At 45.2% G+C, this 22,856-nt stretch overlaps 2 protein-coding genes across 2 annotated transcripts; one reads left to right on the forward strand and one right to left on the reverse strand.

Annotated features, from left to right (window-relative positions):
• The first annotated feature begins 12,862 nt into the window (after positions 1-12,862).
• On the forward strand, positions 12,863-14,041 carry CHST4 (carbohydrate sulfotransferase 4). Its single transcript, XM_009819861.2, has one exon. It carries the CDS (start codon positions 12,863-12,865, stop codon positions 14,039-14,041), a length of 1,179 nt encoding a protein of 392 aa, XP_009818163.2.
• A 5,810-nt stretch (positions 14,042-19,851) lies between these two features.
• On the reverse strand, positions 19,852-22,853 carry TERF2IP (TERF2 interacting protein; the record flags this gene model as incomplete). The annotated part of the gene is made up of 3 exons (XM_059825104.1): positions 19,852-21,488; positions 22,091-22,167; positions 22,304-22,853. Coding segments are annotated over 3 exons (1,071 nt in total), but the record flags the coding sequence as incomplete, so codon positions are not given.
• Between the last annotated feature and the right edge of the window lie 3 nt (positions 22,854-22,856).

The following is a 22,856-nucleotide window of genomic DNA, read 5'->3' on the forward strand; positions in this document are numbered from 1 at the left end:
CCTCATGTTTTGGCTGTCTGGCATGGGCTCTCTCACGGTGCTGGGAGCCCAGACCTATACCAGCCTTTTGCTTTGTCATGTATTGTCTTCCATTAGCTTATTTGACTTGGGTCAGTGTTCCCTGAAGCCTTGCTAGAGCAAACAGGTGGTGTCAATAGGTCTGAATGACTTATTTCCTGGGAGCCTGACAGAAGTGGTTGGTGCTGGCATAGGGTCTTCTGCACTCTAGTGCGTTGTGTGGACTATGCATGCTTTGGCTGCTTATTGGTGGTGTTCCTCTCAATTCTCCACAGCTAGTAGACTAGCTGTTCTACTCCAAGCTTCAATGCATGTGCTGAGTTCTGGTTTTAGACTGCCTATGTACGTAAAGAAGGCAGAAGCTGACCAGTGAAATGAATTCAAAAGCTGAATAAATGGGGTTTTTTTCTTACTGTTTTTCCCTTTTCTGTAATGTGTTGGTCAAGTATTATGTGACCTCGTTCTTAGAGACTTATTTACGTAAGCGTCTTTCTTTCTCTCCTATTTTCCCATTTTCCCATTCCCCCACCACTTGACATATTAGAGTGCTATAGTACAATGAAGCCAATAAATGAGTGTTGCCTTGTTTTGTAAGACATGGGAACACGGTCCAGTAAGGTTCTTCCCGGGTTACAGATCCCCGCTTCCTGCTATTGAACAGACAGCTCTAGGACAGAGCTGTCTTACTTGTCCAGCCATGGTAGAATACCTTTTTATGTCATTCCGTAAGAAAATGAAAAGGCAGATAAAAAATAAAATCAGTTGGTACACGCATTGGTAGTAAGGAGAAAATAGTAATATTAACTCAAGTAATGGAAAGGTAGGTGGTATTGGAGACCAGCCAGGAAATGGAATAACATCAGGCAGATATGGTCAAGATGTTTGTTTACTAACACAGGGAATCAGCAGTGAAATAGAGAAACTACGACTCCTGATACTGGTCGTAGAGTGGGGGAAACTTACAGACTGCCATAGATTAGTAATCATGAATGGAGCATATGTATTCAAGGACATGCATTGTTCACGAAGGGTAGAAACACAAGTAAAAGTCATGCGACAAGTAAGTAATGGTGGGAGTAAAAAATACAATTTTTTGTCTGAAAGTCTCTTTGTAGAGAACTTAGAAGAAAGCATGATGGGAGGAGTCTTATTGGCCCTGTGTGATTACATACACAGATCTCCATGGTATTAGAATAATAAATACAGTGAGGGACTGTGTGATTATGCAAGACTTTCACCTTTTCAGGTAAAGACTGGAAAACAAACATTACTAATAATAGTAAGAATCAATTGTTCCTGATGTGATGGGGAGATTTGTTCACTAAATTAGTGAGCAGGTAAGAAGTGACACTACTTTAAAATTGGTTTGGCAAGCAGTCATCATCTTGTAGAAGAGAGTCATGGAAAATAACCTCCCATCATGTGAACACTGGATCAGTTTAAATTATGGAGAGAGAAGCAAAGGTTAGGTGAAGTGAGGAGCACAAATACTAGCATGTGGATAAGGCTTGTAACTTTCCTAGACTGTAATGTATCTTCATGTTCAACTCTGTAGTCTGGAACAAGAGGAATAGTTGTCTGCACTCAGCAATGGTGATTTCATGGTACTTGCCAATGGCTTGTGATCTACCTAAATGTCTTCTGCTGGTCCAGACTGCTACATCCTCAATAGCAACATACGTTGGTTCTATTTTCTTTCTACAGAACTAGAGCAAAATGCTTCAGTTAAAAACTATGCTCTGTCGCCTGGAGGTTGAGCATGTTTCATTATGACTTTCCTCATGCCTACCAGGTATCACTCTCTAGTTCCTGATGGCTGCATTTATAGCTCATTTGTCTTCACCGGCTGTGTATGTGTTTTGCAGTGTTTTGTTCAGCTGTCCTTCTCTTTCCATGTGTCTCTCCTAAGGCAAGATCCGTTTCACTCAAGTCTTGCTACTGCCATCTGAAATCACAAAATTGTGGAGTAATTTTGCTTGAAAGGGACCTCTGGAGCTTTATGGTCCAACCCCCTATTTACAACAGGGTTCATTAGAGCAGGGGCCTTGTCCAGCTGAGTATTAATATCTCCAAGAATGGAGATCCTACAGCCTGTCTGGTCTCCTGTTCCAGGGTTTGACCCCCCTCATTGTGAAAAATTTTCTTCTTGTATTGACTCTCTCATCCTGTGCCTGTGCACCTCTGAGAAGTGTCTGGCTCCAGCCTCTCTGTGCCCTCCTGTTAGGTAGTGTAAAACAGGCCTTCCTTTTGTCTTCTCTTCTCCCTGCTAAACAGATCCCACCCCCTCAAGCCTCTCCTTGTGCATCTTGTGTGCCTACTCCTGACCAGTTTCGTGGCCTCTTCTGGGCTCACTCCACTAAAACAATGTCCGTCTTTTACTGGACCTAGTATTCAAGATGCAGTCTCTGCTAAGAGAGGAGAAGGCAACCCTCTATTGTCTGCAAACTTGGTGAGGGTGCATTCTGTCCTATTGCCCGTGTCATTGCTAAAGACATTAAACACTACGTGCAGAAAGATCTCTTTAATTTGGAAAACTGTACCATCTCCAGAGTGATATAGAAATGCTGTCTTTAACAGAGGCATTAATTACCACTTCTGCTGCTTGTTTTTTGTGAAAACGATGATATTTTTAATCTTTCTGACACTTCATTTTGTGCCAGAACACTCAGGAAACAAACATTTTCATTTGCTTTGATATTCTAGGCGCCACTGTTTCTTTTTTTTTCTTTTTGCCTCCTTTCACACAGTGAAAGTGGAAAAAATAGTTTCTTTGTCTGAAGAATATTTTTAACCTATTGCTATGCATAACCTCAGGTTTTGTTTCCATACATGTAAAGGTTTTCACATGGAAATTCAGTTACCCAGTTTATCTATAACACATGTTTTGCAAATTTGCAGTTTCTAGCTATTGGCTTTATGTGTTAATCACTCTCTCTTCTTTTTGCTGTTGATTTTACCAATCTCTCTGCTCCAGTGTGTCTCACAGAGCATTTGATGAATGACACTAGAAAAGTTCCTTGCCTGTAAGGGCAACTTAGCTCTTTTGTAAAAGTGCTATTTACAGAGATACTGCAAGCAGGGTGGGGAAGGGAGGGAGTCAGCCATCATCCTCATTCTTGCCTACTGCAACTTTGGGTCCTCCTGTGCCAATTCAGGTAAGTCTATTTATCTCAAACTGCTTCTAAATCAAAATATAACTTTAAAACTTATCTCAAACACAAGGGAAAGGCCATAGCAACATGAGGGCAGGATCACACCAGCCTGCCCTTGGAGAGATGTCTCATAGAAGAGATCATATCAGTCATTTGTCTCATCATTCCTTGTTCTGGAAGCCACATGGGGCAAGATCTGCTCTGGCTCAGGAGGAACTTGATCTGACTGCAATTTAGCTTAGACATTGCACCTCTGTTCCTACGCATTCTGGTTCTCGCCTGACTGCTGCGTTTCCTTTCCATCCTCGATGAATGATGATTTCTAAAGCAATCAGAGTGACCGTGTACAGCATTCCTGCCAAAAAAGCTCTTTCCAAAAGCCAGAGTTCTGTTCTGTTGCCTTCATCCCTATGAAAGTGATGAGCAATTGACATACAGACGACTTTTTTTTTTTGAGGATTACTGTCAAGTTTCCTTTCTGCAAGGAGCAGGGTTTTCCCCGTGCATTTCAAAACACAAAAATGCAGCAGTACTCAAAATCCAGCGATCAGTACAGCAGATCATGCACGGCCCTTGTGTGAGTAGCCACACTGTAGCTTTCTGTCACACTCAATCGTGCAGAGCCATAGAATTCCCTCTTTCCTCTACAACTTTAGTGGTTCCAGCTAGAAAACACCTAACCTCCCTCTGCTTTGAAAGGGAGATGCCTTTCTGTGGCAAGCATTCACCAGGGTATAGACACCGCATTGACTCTTACCGCAGCTCCCCAACATCATACCTTTGGGATGCAGGAAATGTGAGCCATTCCATCACACACCTCTTTCAAGTGTATTGTAACACCAGGAACTAATTGATCCCTCTAAATAAATATTAACAAACACATGAGAGACAGAGACTTGTAGTCTCCTAAATCTGCCTTTCTGCCAGGAAGGCAAGAAAATGTGGCAGACTGTCAGTCCTTGTGTTTGAGAGTCTAAATGTTTTTCTAAGGACAAAGTTGTGATCTGAGCCAGACAGGATATTGCAAGATAGCAAACTTACCTTCAAATTTGAGAATACAATGCCCCTCTCATCTGTGCCTGGAATCCTATCAGTGAATAAACATTGCTTTCCCCAAAGGAGGGTGCTCCCAAGGGCAGGGCTCATGAGACAGGCGAGTTGACCTATTGAAGAGGGAAGAAGGATGCAGAATGTATGGAGGCCTTTCATCAGTCTGAGTCCCCTTCTATGTTGCACAGGGCTGTGATCTATCTTGCATGTGACAGATGGCTCCAGGGTTAGTATTCCTCCTCTGACTTAGTCATGCGAGCTCCTTTTACATTCAGTGGAAAGAGACAGAGACTTCCGCAGCATGATTCCCGTGAGCTGCGTTAGATACCAACCTGGTATAAGACAAGTTGTGTTCCACATAAGAGTGGATGCTAAAAGATGCTATGCGTATAAGAGTGGATGCTAAAATCCTGTATAGCTTAAAGACTGTGAACAGGGAGAAATTACTCATAGCCTCTCTTGATAAAAAAAAAAATGGTGGCATTGCCAAATAGTTTTTATACGTTGGGTTCAAAACAGAGGGAAGTAGTTCTCACAACATGCAGCTGAACATATTCTCATTGCCAGGGAATACTGTTGATGCCAAAAGTATCTGTGAGTTCAAAACATGATTGGAGAAGTGAATAGAAAAAGATCTAGGTGCTGTGAAATGCAAAGACAAGCTTGATCTCAACTGATTTTAGACAGCTTCAGTGCAGATGTCTGCTCACAAATGTCACCCCCCACTCTTGTCGCAGACAACAGAAAGAAACAGGAACTTCTAGGGCATCACTCACTAGCTTATTTTGGACAGCTACATTCAGAGAGGTGAATCATGTACTCCAGAGCCTGCTGCAGGCCAGGAGAGCACCTAGGGAGGAAACACGCTTCTTGTTCTCTTCCCCGGGCATCTGCTCTTGATGATGGCAGAAGACAGGGCATGGGGTTGGTCAAACCTTTCAGCTGAGCTGGTTCCACTGCTCTAGGAACGTCTGTTTCTCTCATCAGACTATCAAAATCATGGCCTCAGGGAGGGAGTCTTCTCCAGTGTCAGCACTGAGGAGTTACCTCTAGTCCATTACTCCTCAGCCTACTTCCATTGCTGCTGCAATGGGTCAGGTGTGTTCTGTGTATGTGTGCTGGGGAGCACAGCACACATTGCTTGCTTCTTCAGGGTATAAGAAATGGAAAGTCTGGCTGCATGGGCAGTTCACAGGGCTCACTAGCCTCTGAGCCCCTAGAAAACACCTTTAATCATGGAAGGAGGGTAGAAAGCAGAAATGTGATCAGCCATCGTGTGAGGTGGAAGCAAGGTGTACAAGGCCAGGTGACATGGGGCTGACTGCCATTAAGCACAGGCTGACTGCCACATGCTTCTGCTCTCCTTCATAAAGCTTATGAGTCAGACATACAGGGAGATTTATGTCCATTGTTCAGAAGCCAGAGGATTCCTCCTTCACTTTCCATAATGTGCAGGTCTCAGGAAATGCACTGTGCCAAAACAGTGTGCCCTCTCAAGCCTCATCTACTCCTCTGTACAACCACTCATGTCACAGAGGCTGCCTTCTGGAAAGCTCAGCCGAGTAGTTAGAACCTGGGATCTGTGCAATGGAAAAAATCTGCGCGGCCCTGTGACTAGAGGACTGTACAGCAGTGTTCAATGCTATCATGAAGCCTGAATATCAGTGCCAAAGGACTAGCATGTCTTGGGCAAACTACATACAGGTGGAACAGGAGTTTTGATACATCTCTGTTCATGAAACTGTTGGTCAAGAAGGAACAAGGCTTCAGGAAGAGCCACTCAAGTGGTGTGACCTTTACAAACCAGCTTTGTAACACTTAATGACATGCAAGTAAATCCTTCCTACAAATGGTGTCAGTGCCGGGCATAGGAACACAGCTGAAATCCAGGTTGCACAGAACACTGCACGGTTCTCTCTGCAGGGCCCTACCTGGACCGCTGCCAGCTTCCCACCTTGTTTCCCAGACCAGGGTTACCAGGGCTTGACCACCTGTGTTTGCAGTGCTGCAAGTGAAAGGGAACATGACCTGCCCCATTCAGGTTGTCACTCCTGCTGGAAGGACTGCCTTGCCCAGATTTTTTGCTTCTGCTGTCTCCTATATTCCACTTGCCCTCAGAACAGCTCAGTGAGATCCTTGGGGACAGGGGACACCATCAAGAGAAGGTCTACACCTCCTCAGATGGTGTGACAGAAACAATGAGACCTGGAATAGGAATGACCCAAAGAGATTGTCTCTGCGTGGTCGCAGAATACCATGCATTTCTCTTGAGCCCAGTACTGCCCTGCTTCACTACCTTACCTGGCACAGCCCTACTGCAGCTCCAGCACCCTTGTGAATCATTAACAGGCCAAGTCCAGCTGCTCCTTTCACAGCTTCTCCTTTCACACGATTTTCTCTCCCAGTCCCCATATGCTCAACTCAAGCAAGGCACAAATGGAAATGAGTCAAAAAGAGTTTGTGAATTGCATCTGCTGACAAGATGGCAAGCAGCCGGAGCAATGGTAGGCAAATATGCCCTCTCTCTGCACTCCTGGTAGGCAAGCTGTTCCTCCTTGCCACCAAGGGTTCCTGTTTGTCCTTTGCTGTGACAGTCCACAGACATCCCTGTTCCTACTTTTACAGAGAGCAGTCTCTTTTGGGGTTTGCAATGGGACTTAACATAAAAGCACCTCTCAGTCTCCTTCATTCATTTCCTGGCCCTTCTCCCTTACTAGCAGTGTTTGCTCATTTGTGCCCGTGATAAAACGTGCCATTCCCATGCTTTGCTGCTTATTGCAGGGTGGAGTTTTCTAGTTTAAGGTTGGTCGAAGTAGGCGGGCACTGTAGAGTAGTCAGTCTTAGAGCTGAGACATACACAATGAAGGAGAGAGGAGGGAGCAGGTATAGGTAAGAGCTGAGTAGATGTGTATATGAGAGCCCAGCATGAAGGCAGGCTGCCAGTACGTGAATGAACAGCTGTTTGTGTGGCTGCCTGGAGGAGTGTGTACCACAGCAGTGTACGTGTGTGAGGGCAACTTTGCTTGAACCAGGTCTGGTGGTGCTTCGAGAGGACTTAAGGTGAGATTTTCAACCATTTCTTGGTATCTGGTGTGGATGCTCTGGTGCCCAGAACTGTATTCAGTGCTCATGCTCAGCAGCCTGAACTGGGAGATAATTTTTGTAAAACACTGTGAACATATGGATGCCAGTAAGTTGCTGCATCATTCCTCCTGCAGACAGAAGCTGTTGGTAGTTCCTGCTTCTCCAGACTGTCTTCTCAGTGCCCCTTCTCAGCATTTCCCACTAGTGACAGTCATGCCATCTCTTCTCCTCTGAATGGGCAGATGCTAGTTCTAATTCTGTGGAAGCTGATCAGGCCAAATTGAAGAAGGATTTGATAAAACTACGAGCAGCCATCAGTGCCATCAAAGACCAGTGTCTGGGGCTTCCCTGGCACCAGATCCTCTTTGCTACACCACAGCTACTGCAGCAGTGAAGGATCTGTACAGTCTGGAGGGCTCCCCCAGACTTGCAGAGCACTCAGCCACAGTCTGCATAGTGCAAGGCATTTTGGGCTGTACTGTCACCCTGCCTCGGACATGCACAGGTTCAACAACTCTGTACTCCGGGGACGTGCCGTCCATGCTCAGAGTGTGTTTGGTGGGTATGTCTCCCTGGGGCTCCTTGCTGCTTTCTGTAATGCTCCTTCTTTGCCAGGATCACGCTTTTCCAAGGCTCCTGTGTGTTTCTGGAAAAGCTTAGAACTCTGTTCATTTGTTTGGAGACTCTAGCTGCTAAGGCAGGTAGATCCCAGTTCTTTGTGTTCTCGTACATGTGCTGTGGGAGATTAACATGGTGACACTGGATTGTTGTATTTTTCAGTAGTTTCGGTTCTTCATCCTTGGTGCCTTGAGATTCTTCCTCTTCTTTCTGCTCTCAGCCAAATCCTGGCTTATCTCTCTGCCAGCAGACAGTGTGCCTTTTTTTGTTCTGCAGCTGAGATTGTCTCAATCATTCTGGGCTGATCTTTACTCTGCTGCTCTGCAAGGGCTTCATATTTCACTTTTGCAGTATGAAATGAACTGAATCACTTGTGACTCTTGATGTTTGCTGTAGGGAAAAGGTGGTTAAGCTTAAGACCTTAGTTTACAAACATCCCAGCTGCTATGATTGAGAGATACAGTGGTGAAAATTAAGGTTATGTAATTAGTATTTCTTTTGTATTAGGAAATGTCTCCTAGAATTGCTACCACTCTTCACTGCTGTCGCGAATGAGTTTAGGCCGCTTAAAGAATCACTGTCAAGGATATTGGCAAAAGTGATTTTAATAGAAGTTTATAAAAAATATGACTTAACAGAATTCGATGGCAAGGTTCACTCTATTACTAAAACATACAAAGGAAAATCAAATTAGGATCGAATCAGAATGGTTTATACAGAGAGACCAGAGAAAGAAAAGGGTAAAGAGGACCCTCCTGTTGAGTCACAAGGTTCAGAATGCTCCCCCTTGCTTTCTAAACTTCTCAGACAGGATTTTAGGTGCGGCTGAATCCAGAGTTAGTCTCAGACTTGGTTAAAGGTTCACGTCTAAAGGAAAGGAAGGGTACCAGGGACAAAGAAATCCTCCCGTTGAGTCACGAGGTTCGGAGAAGACCAGCTGGGTCCACTCCTAGTCCCAGACTTGGGCAACCGTTTATGTCCAGTGGAAGAAATATAAAGAGTAGGGAAAACCCTCCCGTTGAGTCACGATGTTCAGAATAGACCCCCTTGCTTTCTAAACTTCTCAGAGGGAGGTTTAGGTACGGCTGAATCCAGACTTAGTCTCAGAGTTGGTCAACAGTTTATGTCTAAAGGAAAGGAAGAGTACAAGGGACAAAGAAATCCTCTCATTGAGTCACAATGTTCAGAATAGACCCTCTTGCTTTCTAAACTTCTCAGAGAGGAGTCTAGATGCAGCTAGGTCTAATCCTAGTCTCAGACTTGGTCAACAGTTTATATCTAAAGGATTATATGTATTTTAGTAGCAATCTAATGTTCATTCACAGTTTAAGGTAAATCATAAAATCTTATCAGCACTTAATATTAGTTTAACATTTGCAAAGTGCGTTGATAGAATTTACTACAGTCACAATAGTGGCTTGATTACAGATTTGGAATGACAGTATTATACTTGCTGTTGACTACATAAATAGATTCACACACACACACAAAGAGATATATATATGTATACCTTATATATTTTATATAGCTTAAAAATTGCCCTCGAGTTCTGTGAAATATTAACTTCAAATGTCTCAGCATTTCTCAATGGGCGAGGGTTGAGCCTCGAGGAGGAAAGGGTTTCAGCCCAGGTCCCGTCACCAGCTTTTGGCGGCAGTCCTCCAAATTTCACAAACTGGAGAGTTTGAGAGACTCTCAGAGGCATCCCACTCAGATGGAGATGCTGGTGGCAGCCCGCTGCGGTCCAGGAGAGCTCAAAGGGTCTCCCTGGGGATTGCTGTTTATAGGTTCATAAGATGATTGGCTTTAGCCATCAGCAAGTTACCGGAAAGTTACTGGAATTCCAGTAACACTGGTACCGTTCCGCTTGGGCTGCGGTCCAGGTAAGGGATGTTCCAAGGTTGTCAGGGGATGACTGATTATTCTCACTCTCATTACTCACCTTGAGCCGGGTAACAGGAGTGCTTGGTACAGTCAGCGCCGCTCCCCACCTCAGCCATGCCAGAGTTCCTGGTACAGTCAAGGGATGCTTAACCACCCAACTCATTGCGCAAAGGCCAAGGCCTAGCCAGAATTCCTGAGAGCGGCTCAGGGAAGAGGCTGGGGGGGGAAGGAATGCACCACCACAGCTGCTCCTCTATTCCACTTCACCAGGCACACACAACTCATTTCAGTCCTTCTTCCCCTCCTGGTGGGACAGACTGGTCAGGGCAACAACCATCACTATTTCTTGTATAAGAGTGAAGAAGCTGTTGAGGCTACGGCCTCACATGAGGCCATTTACTCAGGCAAACACCAAGAGCAGTCACAGGGATGGTCTGCATACTCTCTGAAGTGTCTAAAACATCCAGCTGCCCCACCCTAGTTTGATTCAAGATAAAAGCACACCCTTGCTTCCCAAAAAACCTGAATCCATTCTCTTTTACTCATACTCAGACTGTTCACGCACACTTTTCCAGAGAAATAATGATTTCTGTGGTTTTAAATCTGCCTGGGTATCTTAATACCAGCGTTCAAGTCTGCTCAACAGAGTTTTTCTCAATTGAGAGCTTCTGGCTATAGTCCAGGAACTCTGTTGGGAGTTAAAATAACGGTATTAATGGTGCCAGATGGAAGGGATATCGTCAAAGTTCATTTGGAAGCCAGGACTTCTGGTAAACAGTGCTGTATTCATTTGCAAGGAGGAAGCTGATATATGACTCATTTTTACAACAGTCTTTGCAGCTCTTCCTAGGCTTGGTCCAAATGTCGACCTAAATCAGCTTCTTGTCAGACCTGAACACTACAGCCCATTTCTATAACCAAAAAAAAATCAGTGGGCTCCTTGTCCAGGAGACCAGAAGCATGTGGTCCCTCACTAAATGCACAGCCCCATCCTTGCAAAACATTACTAAAATAAAATTCATATTGTGGTAGCACTTATTGGCAACATTGGGCAATTGGGGGTTGGACTAGATGACCTTTAAAGGTCCCTTCCAACCCAAACTATTCTATGAATCTATGAACAACCAGGCTTACCCATTGGGCTGGCTGTTGTCCTGGCTCTGAGAAATTACTGTTGCTGCCTTATAAACCCTAAGCTCAAAGCGAATGCACAGCAGGTAGATTAGATAAACAAGCCAAATTATGTATACATGCTGGAGGGAAAGATGAGTACTGTTCCTAGTTGGTTAGCAGAAGTGACTGTACCTGGAAATCTAAACACCAGTACTACAGGAACTGAAACCATGGGAGGAGGCACCTCCATGCAAATCAGTCTGAAAGGTTAGCTGCAGAGGGAAATTGAGGCAGGGCATAAGGAGGAGGTTAGGGAAATTTTGAGTGGGAGCATCCACGCATTACTATGGACCCAGAAGATAACATGGTAAGCACACGGCGGGGAAGCAGCGTCTGCATTGTGGCCCCTTGGGACACACTTTATACCTCTGCTGCTTTAGTAGGGAGGCAGCTACTCTGCGTGGGCATGGCTGCCTGAATTCAGTGCAATCGTGGGCTGCACAAAAGCAGCATACAAAGCTGGAAGGACCTGGGCTCCAGTGCTGCTCTGTCCAGGAGGGCTTCCAGCTTGCCCTACAGCCCTGAAGGCCCTGCTCTCTCTATCCGGTCTGGCTGTGGAAGCACCTGGAAGGACTGACCATGACTGAGAACCAGTAAGGTTTTTTAATTTTAGGTCACCTTGGGAAATTTAAGGCAGTTGCCCTGGCCAGAGAGGCCTGTCTCCACTGCAGCACAGCTGAACTGCCAGCCTGGCACGTGGTGGCAGGGGAGCCCACCATACTGTGTGGACATCTGTGCTATCTGAGGAGCCTGTCCCCAGGGGCGGCCAGTGCCGCATGCACCCACCTGTGTTCAGGGCACAGTCAGGCATGGCTGGGGAGGGCAGAAGAGCGCACAAGAGAGGAGCACTTGGCAGAGCATGCTCTAATGTACTTTTTTAAAATTATGTGAATCCTTTCTGCCTCAGATCCCATCCCTGACACTGTAATTCTGCAGATTCCTGTGCCAGCTGGTCCTCAGGGTGTGAATTGTCCCCAGGCAGCACAATGGACATTTTCCAATAATGAAGTCATCTTCAACAGGCAGAATAGAGGTTTAGTGTGAGAAACAAGGAGCTGGCTTTGGCCAGACCTTTGAGTTGGACTAACAAGTTGTCTTGTACCTCTCTTCATAAAAGACCTACAGGATGACTGGGGTTGGAGGGAGGAGTAGCAGGAAACAATCTTTAAAAAGGAGTTAGGCTAAGAAAGGGGCTAGTTGTAGGTGAGCCTGCCTGCACAAAGATGGATGAGATAAACCCTCATGGGCCTTTCTAGCAAAATTGCCTATGATGCTCTGATTGTGGAGGAGATACTGTTGGGCTTGGATCTATTACAGTGAGAAATTACTTCCTTTGGTATATGAGTTTTTGCCTGTGATGACAATAAATGTTTCCTGAAATTCCAAAAAGAATATAAGTAAAAGAAATGGAAACCTACATTGTATTTTTACAGCAATCTGGCATAAAAATAATTGTAAACATGGTCAGAGCAGGAGCTTAAAAGTAACAATGTGGAACTGTTGAATTCTCCACAAAAACTGTTTGTTATATCTTTCCTACATAAAAATTGCTGGGATCATGTCTGCAGGGATTGTGTACACTAAGTACACATTTGGGTCTACAGACTTACTTCAATACATTGAACTAACTCTAAAACTTTGATAAAAGTGTAGACAAGCTTTCCAGTGATCTTCTAAGACTCCATTAGAATGGCTTACTGACAAACAGTGGTTTTGTTACAGAAAATCTTCAGCCCTGCAGTATTTATGTCCTTTCCAAAGACACTTTGTGCTGTGGTTGTCACAGTATCATTGGTAGTGTGGCAGCTTTCCAAAATCCTGAGCCTGCAGAAGGATTGGCAGGAGCTTGATGCACCACATCCTGCCTTCTTCATGGTCCTGTGATGCTGAACTTCCTCTGTCTCTGCAGGTCCCTTGCAACCATGATGAAATCTAGAAGGATGAAGATGCTTCTGATTCTGGCAGTTCTGTCCTTCATTCTGGTCCACTTCCACTTCCTACCCTGCAGCAACGATGCCCCCACGGAAGAAAAACCTTCTCCAGTCCACATTCTCATTCTCTCCTCCTGGCGGTCTGGATCTTCCTTCACTGGACAAATCTTCAGCCAGCACCCCAGCGTCTTCTACCTGATGGAACCCGCATGGCACGTGTGGGTTACGATGTACCAGAACAGTGCCAAAGTCTTACACATGGCAGTGCGGGACCTAGTCAGGTCGGTCTTTCTCTGTGACATGTCTGTATTTGATGCTTACATGTCTAGCCAGAAGAAAAAGTCTGATTTATTTCAGTGGGAAACAAGCAGAGCCTTGTGCTCCCCCCCTGCCTGTGACTCATTCAGTCGCAGTGACATAATCACTGCAGGCAATTGCAAAACAATCTGTGGCAAGTATCCATTCAGCAAGGTGGAGGAAGCTTGTAAAACCTACAGCCATGTTGCCATCAAGGAGGTTCGGTTCTTTGACCTGAAAGTTCTCTACCCGCTTCTCACTGATCCGTCCCTGAACCTCAAAATCATTCACTTGGTACGTGATCCTCGAGCTGTGTTCAAGTCCCGAGAGAATGCAATGGCAAGCCTGAAACGCGACAGTAACATTGTTGTGGGGTCCCAGAGGACAAAGGGAGAAATGGGGCCCTACAACACAATGCAGGTAATCTGCAAAAGCCACGTTGAGATTTACAAGGCAGGCAGGCAGGCCATTCCCAGCTTCCTGAAAGACCGCTACCTGCTGGTTCGCTATGAAGACATCGTCAGAGACCCGCTAGCAAGGGCTGCTCAGATGTACAGGTTTGCAGAACTCAATTTCACATCAGAACTTCAGCAGTGGGTGCACAACATCACCCATGGGAAGGGGCAAGGGGAACAGGCCTTTGATATTGGGTCCAGAGATGCACTGAAAGTATCCGAGGCCTGGAGAAGGACTCTTCCCTTCCAGAAAATAGAAAAAGTACAAAACGTGTGCAAGGATGCGATGGATTTGCTGGGCTATCGGCTCGTTCACTCTGAAAAAGAGCAAAAAAATATGTCGCTGGATCTTTTGTTTGCCCAGAACTCCTCTGAGTAAAAAATTCTGAAGGCAGAAAAGCTGCTCTCTGCACCTACTCTCTGAAGGCTGCAGAGTGGAGAACCATTTACTAGAGCAAAAGAGGACAGAGATGCATGCATATATGTGTAAGAGTGCGTGCATGGATGCACTATGCAAGGACAAGTAACAGAGGAACACTGACTGCACTCATGAGACCTTTCTGAGCAGCACAGGATCACTCTCCAAGGCCCCTGGAGGTTCAACCACAATGCAGGCTGAAGTAATGCAAGCCTGTTTTCCAAATTAAGTCCATAGTTTATGTGAAAGAGAAAGTATGTGTAGGTTGGAGCAAACAGAATGCCAAAGGAGCGGGACCAGATAGCAGAGCTCAAAACCCTCACAGACCACAGCTACATACTAATGAAACCACATGGAGCAATTGCACTACAAAGGAAGAGGAGGTATAAATGGAAGCTGAATAAAGAGAACATTATTTGTTGTGCTGCCACCCAGGATATGCAATGCCAGAAGAGACACAAGGATGACCAGGAGACACAAGGATGACCAGGAGACACAAGGATGACCAGGAGACACAAGGATGATGGTTTCTGGAAAGATTCTTTTTTTTGGAATGGTTGAGTTTTCAAGCCCAGTTTTTTTTTTCATTTGCTCCATTCCTGTGCCTGGGCATCCAGCCTTGGTGGCAATGTTGGGGAAATGTTTGTGCTCACTTAATGTATAATGGGAAAAGGGAATAAACCAGCTAGTTGAAAATAAAAACTCCTGGGTTTGCATATGGGGATCCATTTCTGGGACTATGTGAATCCATTTATTTTTCAGCTGAAATAATTCTGTCTTCTAGCTTTCAAAACCAAGAGTAGTTGTTGCCCTGGGAGTTCTCACAGTCCACGTATGTGACTGAGAAGAATTCATGCTAAGGTTGAGACTGTAAAGACAAGGTAAGGACACAGATTCCATTGGTATAAATACTGGAATTGGGAAGATAGGTTTATAGCAGTGGACTGAAGAAACCAAGAGGAGAATGGGAAGTTATCCTATTGAATTATTTGGTGAGAGTATTTCCTGTCTTAGAGCACAACAAAATTATGTTTAATAGACTATGCCATTCTCCTACCTCCAATGGGAATATGTAGCTCAAACCTGAACAACAGAATTATTTTTACCTGGTTTTAGCAGTGTTCCATAAGACAAGGAGAAAAGCTTAACTAGACTTGGGGAGTGAAATGCCTACAAATACCTCTTTCTAAACATCCTCTTTCACGTGTAAATTGAAGAGTCCCTTTAACATCCATCTATTTAACAATGCGTTCAGATACTGCTCCAGAGCTGGAATATTTCCACTACCCTGCAGACAGCAAGGCAGCTGTCCTATAAGGGAGGATCACAAGCCTCAACAAGGGATGAGGCTCAATTCTGCTGGTGTGCCTCGTTGGGAAAAGGTGATCAGGGCAAGGCTGGGCATTGGAGGGGATCTGAGGAGGCTCCAAGCAGGATCAGGGTGTTCAGGGCTGGGAAGCTGTGTTCCCCTTCCCTCTCCACCAATGCTCCCCCCCCCCTCATCCCCGGTTCACTGCTCCTGCTCCCGCTCCCGGTGCTCCTCTTCTCTGGCTGCAGCCCCTTGCCCCAAGGTCACTTTGTCGGTCAGCTGCCCTCATGCCAGCGTAGCTCTGGTGAGGAGTGCTCATATTGAACCTGCCAGAAGGGCATTTGGTGCCCATTATAGAAAAGGGACAATGTCTACCTGGAGGACTACACCTTGTCTGCATGTTATTAGAAAGTTGCAGTATCTTCTTAAAAAGAGAAGCATATACTGCTGAATTTTAAAATTAGGGAATATAGTGACTGTCTTCATGTTTGAAGGTGTGTAAGCAAGAAAGTGTCCAGCCTCTACCTATTGTGTGGGTTTGAAGGGTGACAGAGAAGGATTCACCTTAGCAATCTCTCATAGTAGGAAGAAGGCTCTTCTGGCAAAATCACAGCAGCTGGGTTGGTTGGGAGGGTTTTGTACCAGAGAATTAAGGAGGTTTTTGTTGTGTGCTGATTCTGCTGAGCAAAGTAGGGAAAGTAACCTTACAGACAGACGCTGAGCAGTTACGTTGGTTAGCAAGAGAAAGTAGCTGCTGGCTGAAGAGTGGACCTGTGGAATGAACCAATGAGCCATCCCCACTTCACGGTCAGTTCTGGGACCACAAAGAGCAGCAGCCTGGAGCTGGAGTTCCAGCCCAGAGCAGCTTTGTAGTCACCTTCACTGGGGAGGGCATCAGCATTCCAGATCATGTGTGTCCCTTTGGGGTACGAGACCATCCGCAGCAGTTAGGAAGAGAGTTGCATGATGAATTGTGCAGCAGCAAGGGGTGAGCAGTGGAGGTTAGCTGCCCAGCAAGGCAGCTCTAGATGCAGAACTGGTCAGCAGTGGGGAAGATTATATAGGCAGGAGGGAGGAGCCTTTCTTTCAATTTCTGTTACATTCAATATTATTGTTAACTATTTAGATTTCACAGGCCAGTGTTTTGTTGCAGCATTTCTCTTATCGATAAAATTCTGTTTCTTCAAATGCCCCTGTGTACACTCATGCCTTGTAAGGGATGGGTGGGCAGGAGGAGACCTCAGCTTGTTACCCAGTTAGCAAGGTTTTCCTGGTTTCTGGGTGCAGTACTAGATAAATGTCAGTGTTTCTGAAGGAGCCCTTTGAAATTGAATCCAGACATCTCCTACCGGTAAACAGGGCCTAGCACACGGAATTATTCAGATGCATTACTAAGTCTGTACACCATACAAGCTGAATTTCTCCTATAGCTGCTGGTGCTTCCCTCAGCACAAAGTCCAGTCACTATCCAAATTTCACTTTCAGTCATGCTTTTCTTTTGGATGAAGCAATCAGCCCTGATCACCAAGACTAAACACATTTTAAAGTAGCTGTGGATGCTTATTTACAGGATGTTTTCTCCCCGGGGACATAGTTTCTTTCTGGAGACCACTAAGATAGGGTTCCTCTAAGTATGAATCACATTGTTTAAAACAAAGCTCTTATTCTTAGTGGCTGGAAAGACTTCAGGTCCTAGCTCTGTATCTTTCCAGAGTCTGAATTTCCATTTCATCATCTGTAAAACTGGAATAATACTGGCTCAATTCAGAAGAGGCAGATCTGAATCTTGTATTGTGTAAATAAGGGTTTGAAGCTAGGTTAATAAAGGAGGCATCAGAAGTTGTATCCAACATTTAGGCTTTAGTGACATTTACAGATCACCTGCTACCATAGCACTGTGGGTATCTATATTCCTAGATCTAAACCCCTAATCCTGGCAAAGGGTGGGATGTTGTATGTTATGGAAATCATTGTCTTACTACTAGGGATCCTGTTGTTGAACGACAAAATCCTTGCTGAGCAGGCAGCACTGGCATTGTGGTAGTAAGTCCACTGAGAGCAAGGTATCTTCCTTTACACAGTGTTTATGCAAACTTAGAGCAGGCAGGCTGGTATAGAGAAGTGGGACATGTACTGTGCCACAGAAGCGCACAGCTGCTGTATTTCTTTTAAAGTCCCTTTAAAATGGACCTTAACTCAACATACTCAGCTAAAAGCATGGAGTCTCAGCAGCCTGTTCTTACTGAAGTCATAGTAAAGAGCTTCCTACTTTAAGTGCCAAGAAGCCTGTTTCTGAGCAAACATAGACTTTTCAGTACATTGCTAATTATATCTCTACATTAACCAATGTCAGCTTGAGTGGTGTAAGTCTTATTATGAATACTTGTTTTCAGTGGACTCAATCCATTCTGTGTATCAAATGTTTAGCTGGACAAAAACCTTCATAGTGTTTCAGTCAGCCAGTAAACAAATTACATAAAAATAACATATGATGCATTTTCTTAATGTACTATTTTGAAAATTACTTCAACTTCTGCTTCCTAAGCTTAATCAGAGAAAAAGCAGGATCGCTGATTTCAGTGTATCTTTACTACGCTCCTCTAGCTATGTTTCCTCAATACAACAATTGGTAAGATTTTATATTTTCTGGAAGCATCAAAGCCCCACAGTGTGGTCACATGAAAATTTGAAGTTGTCTTAATGCAATCAAAGATGACTTAAAATACTTCTTGGAGGAGGAAAAAACCAACAAAAAACCCCCTAAACTTTCAAGATGGTGAGCATGATGTTTAAAACTATGGCTACATCCTTTGGCACGTGCCTGAAATAAAGATCATGGATGTCTGTTTAAGAAACAAATGTCAAGTTTACATTGTGCAAGTTCAGATGAGTAAACTCTGCTTTCATACCAATAAAGTGTAAGATAGAGAAGTTACCAAAAGGGCATTTAAAAAATGACTCTTTGGTATTCCTGTCTGTTGCTCTTCAACCTGGTGCATACAATCAGTTCTTCACTGGTAACTTTAGTTATGAAAGGCCGGAATTCATCGATTTTGATGAATGCTGACTAACTCTAAAAGGAAGCAAATGGGAACTATCCAAATTCCCGATAATAGTTTGCAGACCCAGTTATTTCTGCCTCTGGAATTGTCTCTCAAAGTTCTGGCATGCACATTGCCACTCTGCTCACCCTTCCAGGTTTACAAATATTGCTGTTGCAGGGAATAATACAAAGAAGAAACTTACATACTTCTTTGAGCTACAAAAAGTGTTCCTGACGCTCCCTGATAGTACAGGGACCTGATATGAACTGTCTCCAGTATATTGGAAGGAACGTAACTGTGTCTTTGGTAAGACAAAGCAGAGAAAACAAGGATTTTTATTGTGGGAGAAGGCAGAGCTGGAATGCCCTGAAACAGAACCATATGGCACAGTGACATCTCCAGGTCCTCTTAATGGGAAAGTGGACTGAAAAGACCTAGACCCATGTGCCTGCACAAGCAAGAGTGTATCTGTGGCTAAGCAGTACCTTTCAGGAGTTCAGAACAAACGAAAGAGGGCAACCTTGTGTGAGCTATGCTCTTTGTGTCTTAGTTCTTAGGCCTACTGAGTGCACCAGCTGCGTATGGAAAGGTTCTCAGTGTTCGACAATGTGTTTGTACGGTTCTGCAAAGGTAAAAGCACTGTACGCAGACTCAGAAGTTTGCACTGCATGTCTGACTAATTGCCCCGAAAAAGACAAACTCACTCTTAAAGCAAGTGTCACTTAGAATTATAAAAAGATATAATAAGCCTTACACCTGATCTTTTTATGTTGCAGCCATTTAATGTGTTCTCACTTTGAATTCTAGAGAAGCTTTGGCTAAACAAGACCACTGAATTGTGAGGTTATGGTGCTGCTGTGTACATCACGCAAGCCAGAATGGGAGTTTTTGGCTGCGGGAGGTGACGGGTCTCCTGTTCATGATCCTGGTCATCAGCAGTCCCTGGATTTCAAATCCAGCTGGTAAAGTTTCTCATTTTTAAAAAATCTTGCTACTTTATTTGCTATGTTGTCTTGCACTCTCTCATTAAGTGCTTATCTGGTTTTCCACACAAGTCTCAAGTAACCAATCTGAGCAGCATGAATATACCAAATCATTCTTTTTCAGCCGGAATGACCTGTTCAGTGAAACACTGCATAGTGTAAAACAGAGTTTTGGCATTTATTTGGTTACGTTGGTTAACTCCCCAAATAATCAGTTGGTGTTTCAGGACAGCAGTTTTCTGAAGTAGCAGTCTCATTATATCAAGTTATCGTTGACTTTCAATATAATTTGAATTTGGCTTAAAAATCGTCAATTTCCTAATTCACCTTAATTTTTGGAGTGCCACAGTGCAATATGCAAACACCCCAAAACATAATTCTAAGGGGAAAGAAAAAAAAAAAAACCCAATCTTTGCTTTTACAAGCCCATTTTATTTCACCAAAAGAATGAATTCCAGATTTACAGGACTGACTTCAAATAGTATTAAAATAGAGATCAAAGCATGATTTCAGGCTGAAAGTACTGTTTTTCAGATTGTGACTGTATACTAGGAATGGTGTTCTCCCTCTCTCTCAAACATGACTTAGGTGATAGATACCTAAATAAACTCTGAGCACTTCCTTGTTTCTCCTGCTTGAACTATTGCATGTGGCCCTTAAAGCTGGTTTACTTTTCCCAACTAGACTATACGGTGTAGTACAAGTGTTACTTTGCCTGGATTAAAGAAGGTGGGACTCTTCAATCTGTAGAGATGCAAGCTGGGGCAGAGCTATTAATTGTTTTTGAAATCATGAAGCAAGATGGTAAAATTAACATTATTAAACAAACCCTGCAATATTAGCACTGGAGAACACGTGCTGGAAGTGGTAATAAAAATTGAGATGACTTGTCTACCGGCCTGAGGTTTTAACTGGCAGATCTCTGTAAAGTGAGATTATTATAATGTCACAGTGACCTTTTTTTGGCCATTCCCAGTACACATGGCCCCTCTGAGACATCTCAGCATTCATTTATGAGATCAAATGCGTCATCTTCTGGCATGAATGTTTTGATTCCTCTTTAACATTAGTTACGTTTTTATTGTTACAGTCTCCAAATGGCTGCTGCTAATCGAGGTTCATTAACAACAACAAAAAAAAGGTAATGACAACAACTGGCAGAGCAGGTTATTAAATGACCATCCACAACAGTCTGAAGTAACAGTCACATGACAGAGAGCAGGCTGCTACCGTGCACAAATAATGCACTACAGGTTAGAGCACCTAATGTGATTGTCAGATTTTGGTGCCAACCCGATTCAAAACCCTTTGCATGCAGCAGTGTACAGGTAGGACTGTCAGCTGGTTTATACAGTAGATACACACTTTAAAGCAAATTTTCAGTGAAAACTTGATACTGTATAGAACCTTTCTCTTCACCGTTTTCTACTTTTAAATGTTTAGTACACTCAGTATTACAAATAAAAATCAAATACAAAATAAGCCTTTTATAAAAAAATTATTTTAAAGCATTTCTGAAACTTCCCAATGTTGCATCAGATTTTCCTTCACATTTGCATTTCTAAAATGACTAGTTTTTTAAGTGTCTGCCACAGCCCTAGATCAGTCATTCCCCTCTGCTTTGCTATCTAACTTTTCCTAAATGCTACCCGCTTTGCTACATTTTCAGCTCCAAATTTTGCTATCAATTTATTTCTGACACGTTCATCATCTTTTTGCAATTCCAAATCATCCTCTCTGCTCCATACAGGGTACCCATCCAAGCGCTGCCCCGTCTGCAGAAAGTATAAAGTAGTCTCCACTTCACCAGTGTTTTTCAGAAAGGCCTGTGTAACAGTGAACAGGTCCATGCCGAACTTCTCCATGAAGTGCTGCATAGTTTTTACGACATCTCCCACCACGTTAGAAGAAGAGCAAGTGCTTGTTGGTCTTTCTTCCCTTTGTAGTTGAGTATCAGGGAGAGCAGAGTCCTCTGGTCCAGTTTTCAAACCAGATGCTGTCTCTCCTGCAGACTTTCCCTTTCCATCTTGTGTAGAAAGTTCTTCTGAAATGTCCGAAGTGTCACTTCCTGACTAAAAGTAAGAGAAGTGGAGTCATCAATTAGACATGGTATTTTCTGGCAAGCTGCTTTTATCACTGCTACTCAACCACCTCCCATTGTGACTCTACAGTATATAAAAACACTCAGAAATTACTAGGCATAGTAAAATTCAGTGACTGAAGTGAAGCCGTATGTGTTAATGAGGATATACTAGATCACAGAAAAGCATGAAATATAAGGGAGAATTTGAACAAACTAAGTATAAAAGGCAGATGTTAATGCAACTGCAGGAACATTTTATGCCTGAGGTGAAAGGATGACTTCCATTTGCCAACACAGCTTTGAACGTGGCAACGTTAAATTTCCTCAAGTTAACTTGGGCAGGGAATCAAAGAAAACATGCCGCAGCAAGGCACCGTTCGTTGTAAGCCACGTAGTTCACAGCTCACATGAAACTCCCCCTTAGCCGAAGCAGAAGGGATGTCACGGTGCAAAGTCATTTAAGAAGCTGCGTTACTGTTGTGGCATTTTGTGACAACTGGGAAGGACCACTCCGGGCGGCTCACTCCCAGCGGCACGGCAGCGCGCAGCAGCCGCTCCGATGCTACGCCCGTGCTGGCCCTGGACACTTACCTCCGTGCTTTCAAACTCCCGATTAGCTGCCTCGAAAAGACCGGTGCTTTGTGCGGGCTCCTCCGTCCGCCGGGGCTCTGTGGGAACACGCGGGCATCGACTGCCGGGCCGCAGCGGGGCCCAGGGCCGCGGTCGCCGCCGCCCTCGACCATCAGCCTCCCCTCAGCCCGGCCGCCCCCCGCCGCCAAGCCCCGCCGGCTGCCCCCAGCTCACCCCCGAGCAGCGGCCGCAGGTGCCGCAGGTAGCGGTCGCGCATGGCCTGCCAGCTGTGCCGCGTCAGGCCGGCCCGCTCCAGCTCCTTCCAGAGCGCCCGGCCGCTCACCCGCGCCTCGCCCCGTCCGCGCACCGCCCGCAGCAGCGCTGCGTCCTCCGCCTCCGTGAAGGCGAGGCGGCCGCGCGGCGAGGCGGCGGGCGGTGCGGGCGGCGCGGCGGGCAGCCGGAAGGGCTCCAGCGGCAGCCGCTGGTTGCGCTCCACGCACTCCGTCACGTACTCGGTGGAAACTGCCCCGCCGGGCGCCGCCTCGCCGGGCTGCGCCAGGAGCACGGCCCCCGGCTCCTGCACGCGGCAGAGCCGCCCGCCACCCGCCAGCACCAGGGGCGCCAAACGCAGCTTGGCCAGCCCGGGCCGCACGTAGAACCGCATCGGGCTCCCGTCGTCCCACAAGAACAGCGACCGCGAGCGCTCCGCCGCCGCGCCCCCGCGTTCCGCCATCGCCGCGCCGGGCGCGCAGGCGCGGGAGCGCCGGAAGAGCCGGCTGGAGCTGGG

This window comes from Gavia stellata, chromosome 15 (genome assembly GCF_030936135.1).
Source record: "Gavia stellata isolate bGavSte3 chromosome 15, bGavSte3.hap2, whole genome shotgun sequence".
NCBI lineage: Eukaryota > Metazoa > Chordata > Aves > Gaviiformes > Gaviidae > Gavia > Gavia stellata.

Coding starts and splice junctions, on each gene's coding strand:
- CHST4 (XM_009819861.2), top strand. CDS start 12,863: ATGCTGAACTTCCTCTGTCTCTGCAGGTCCCTTGCAACCATGATGAAA.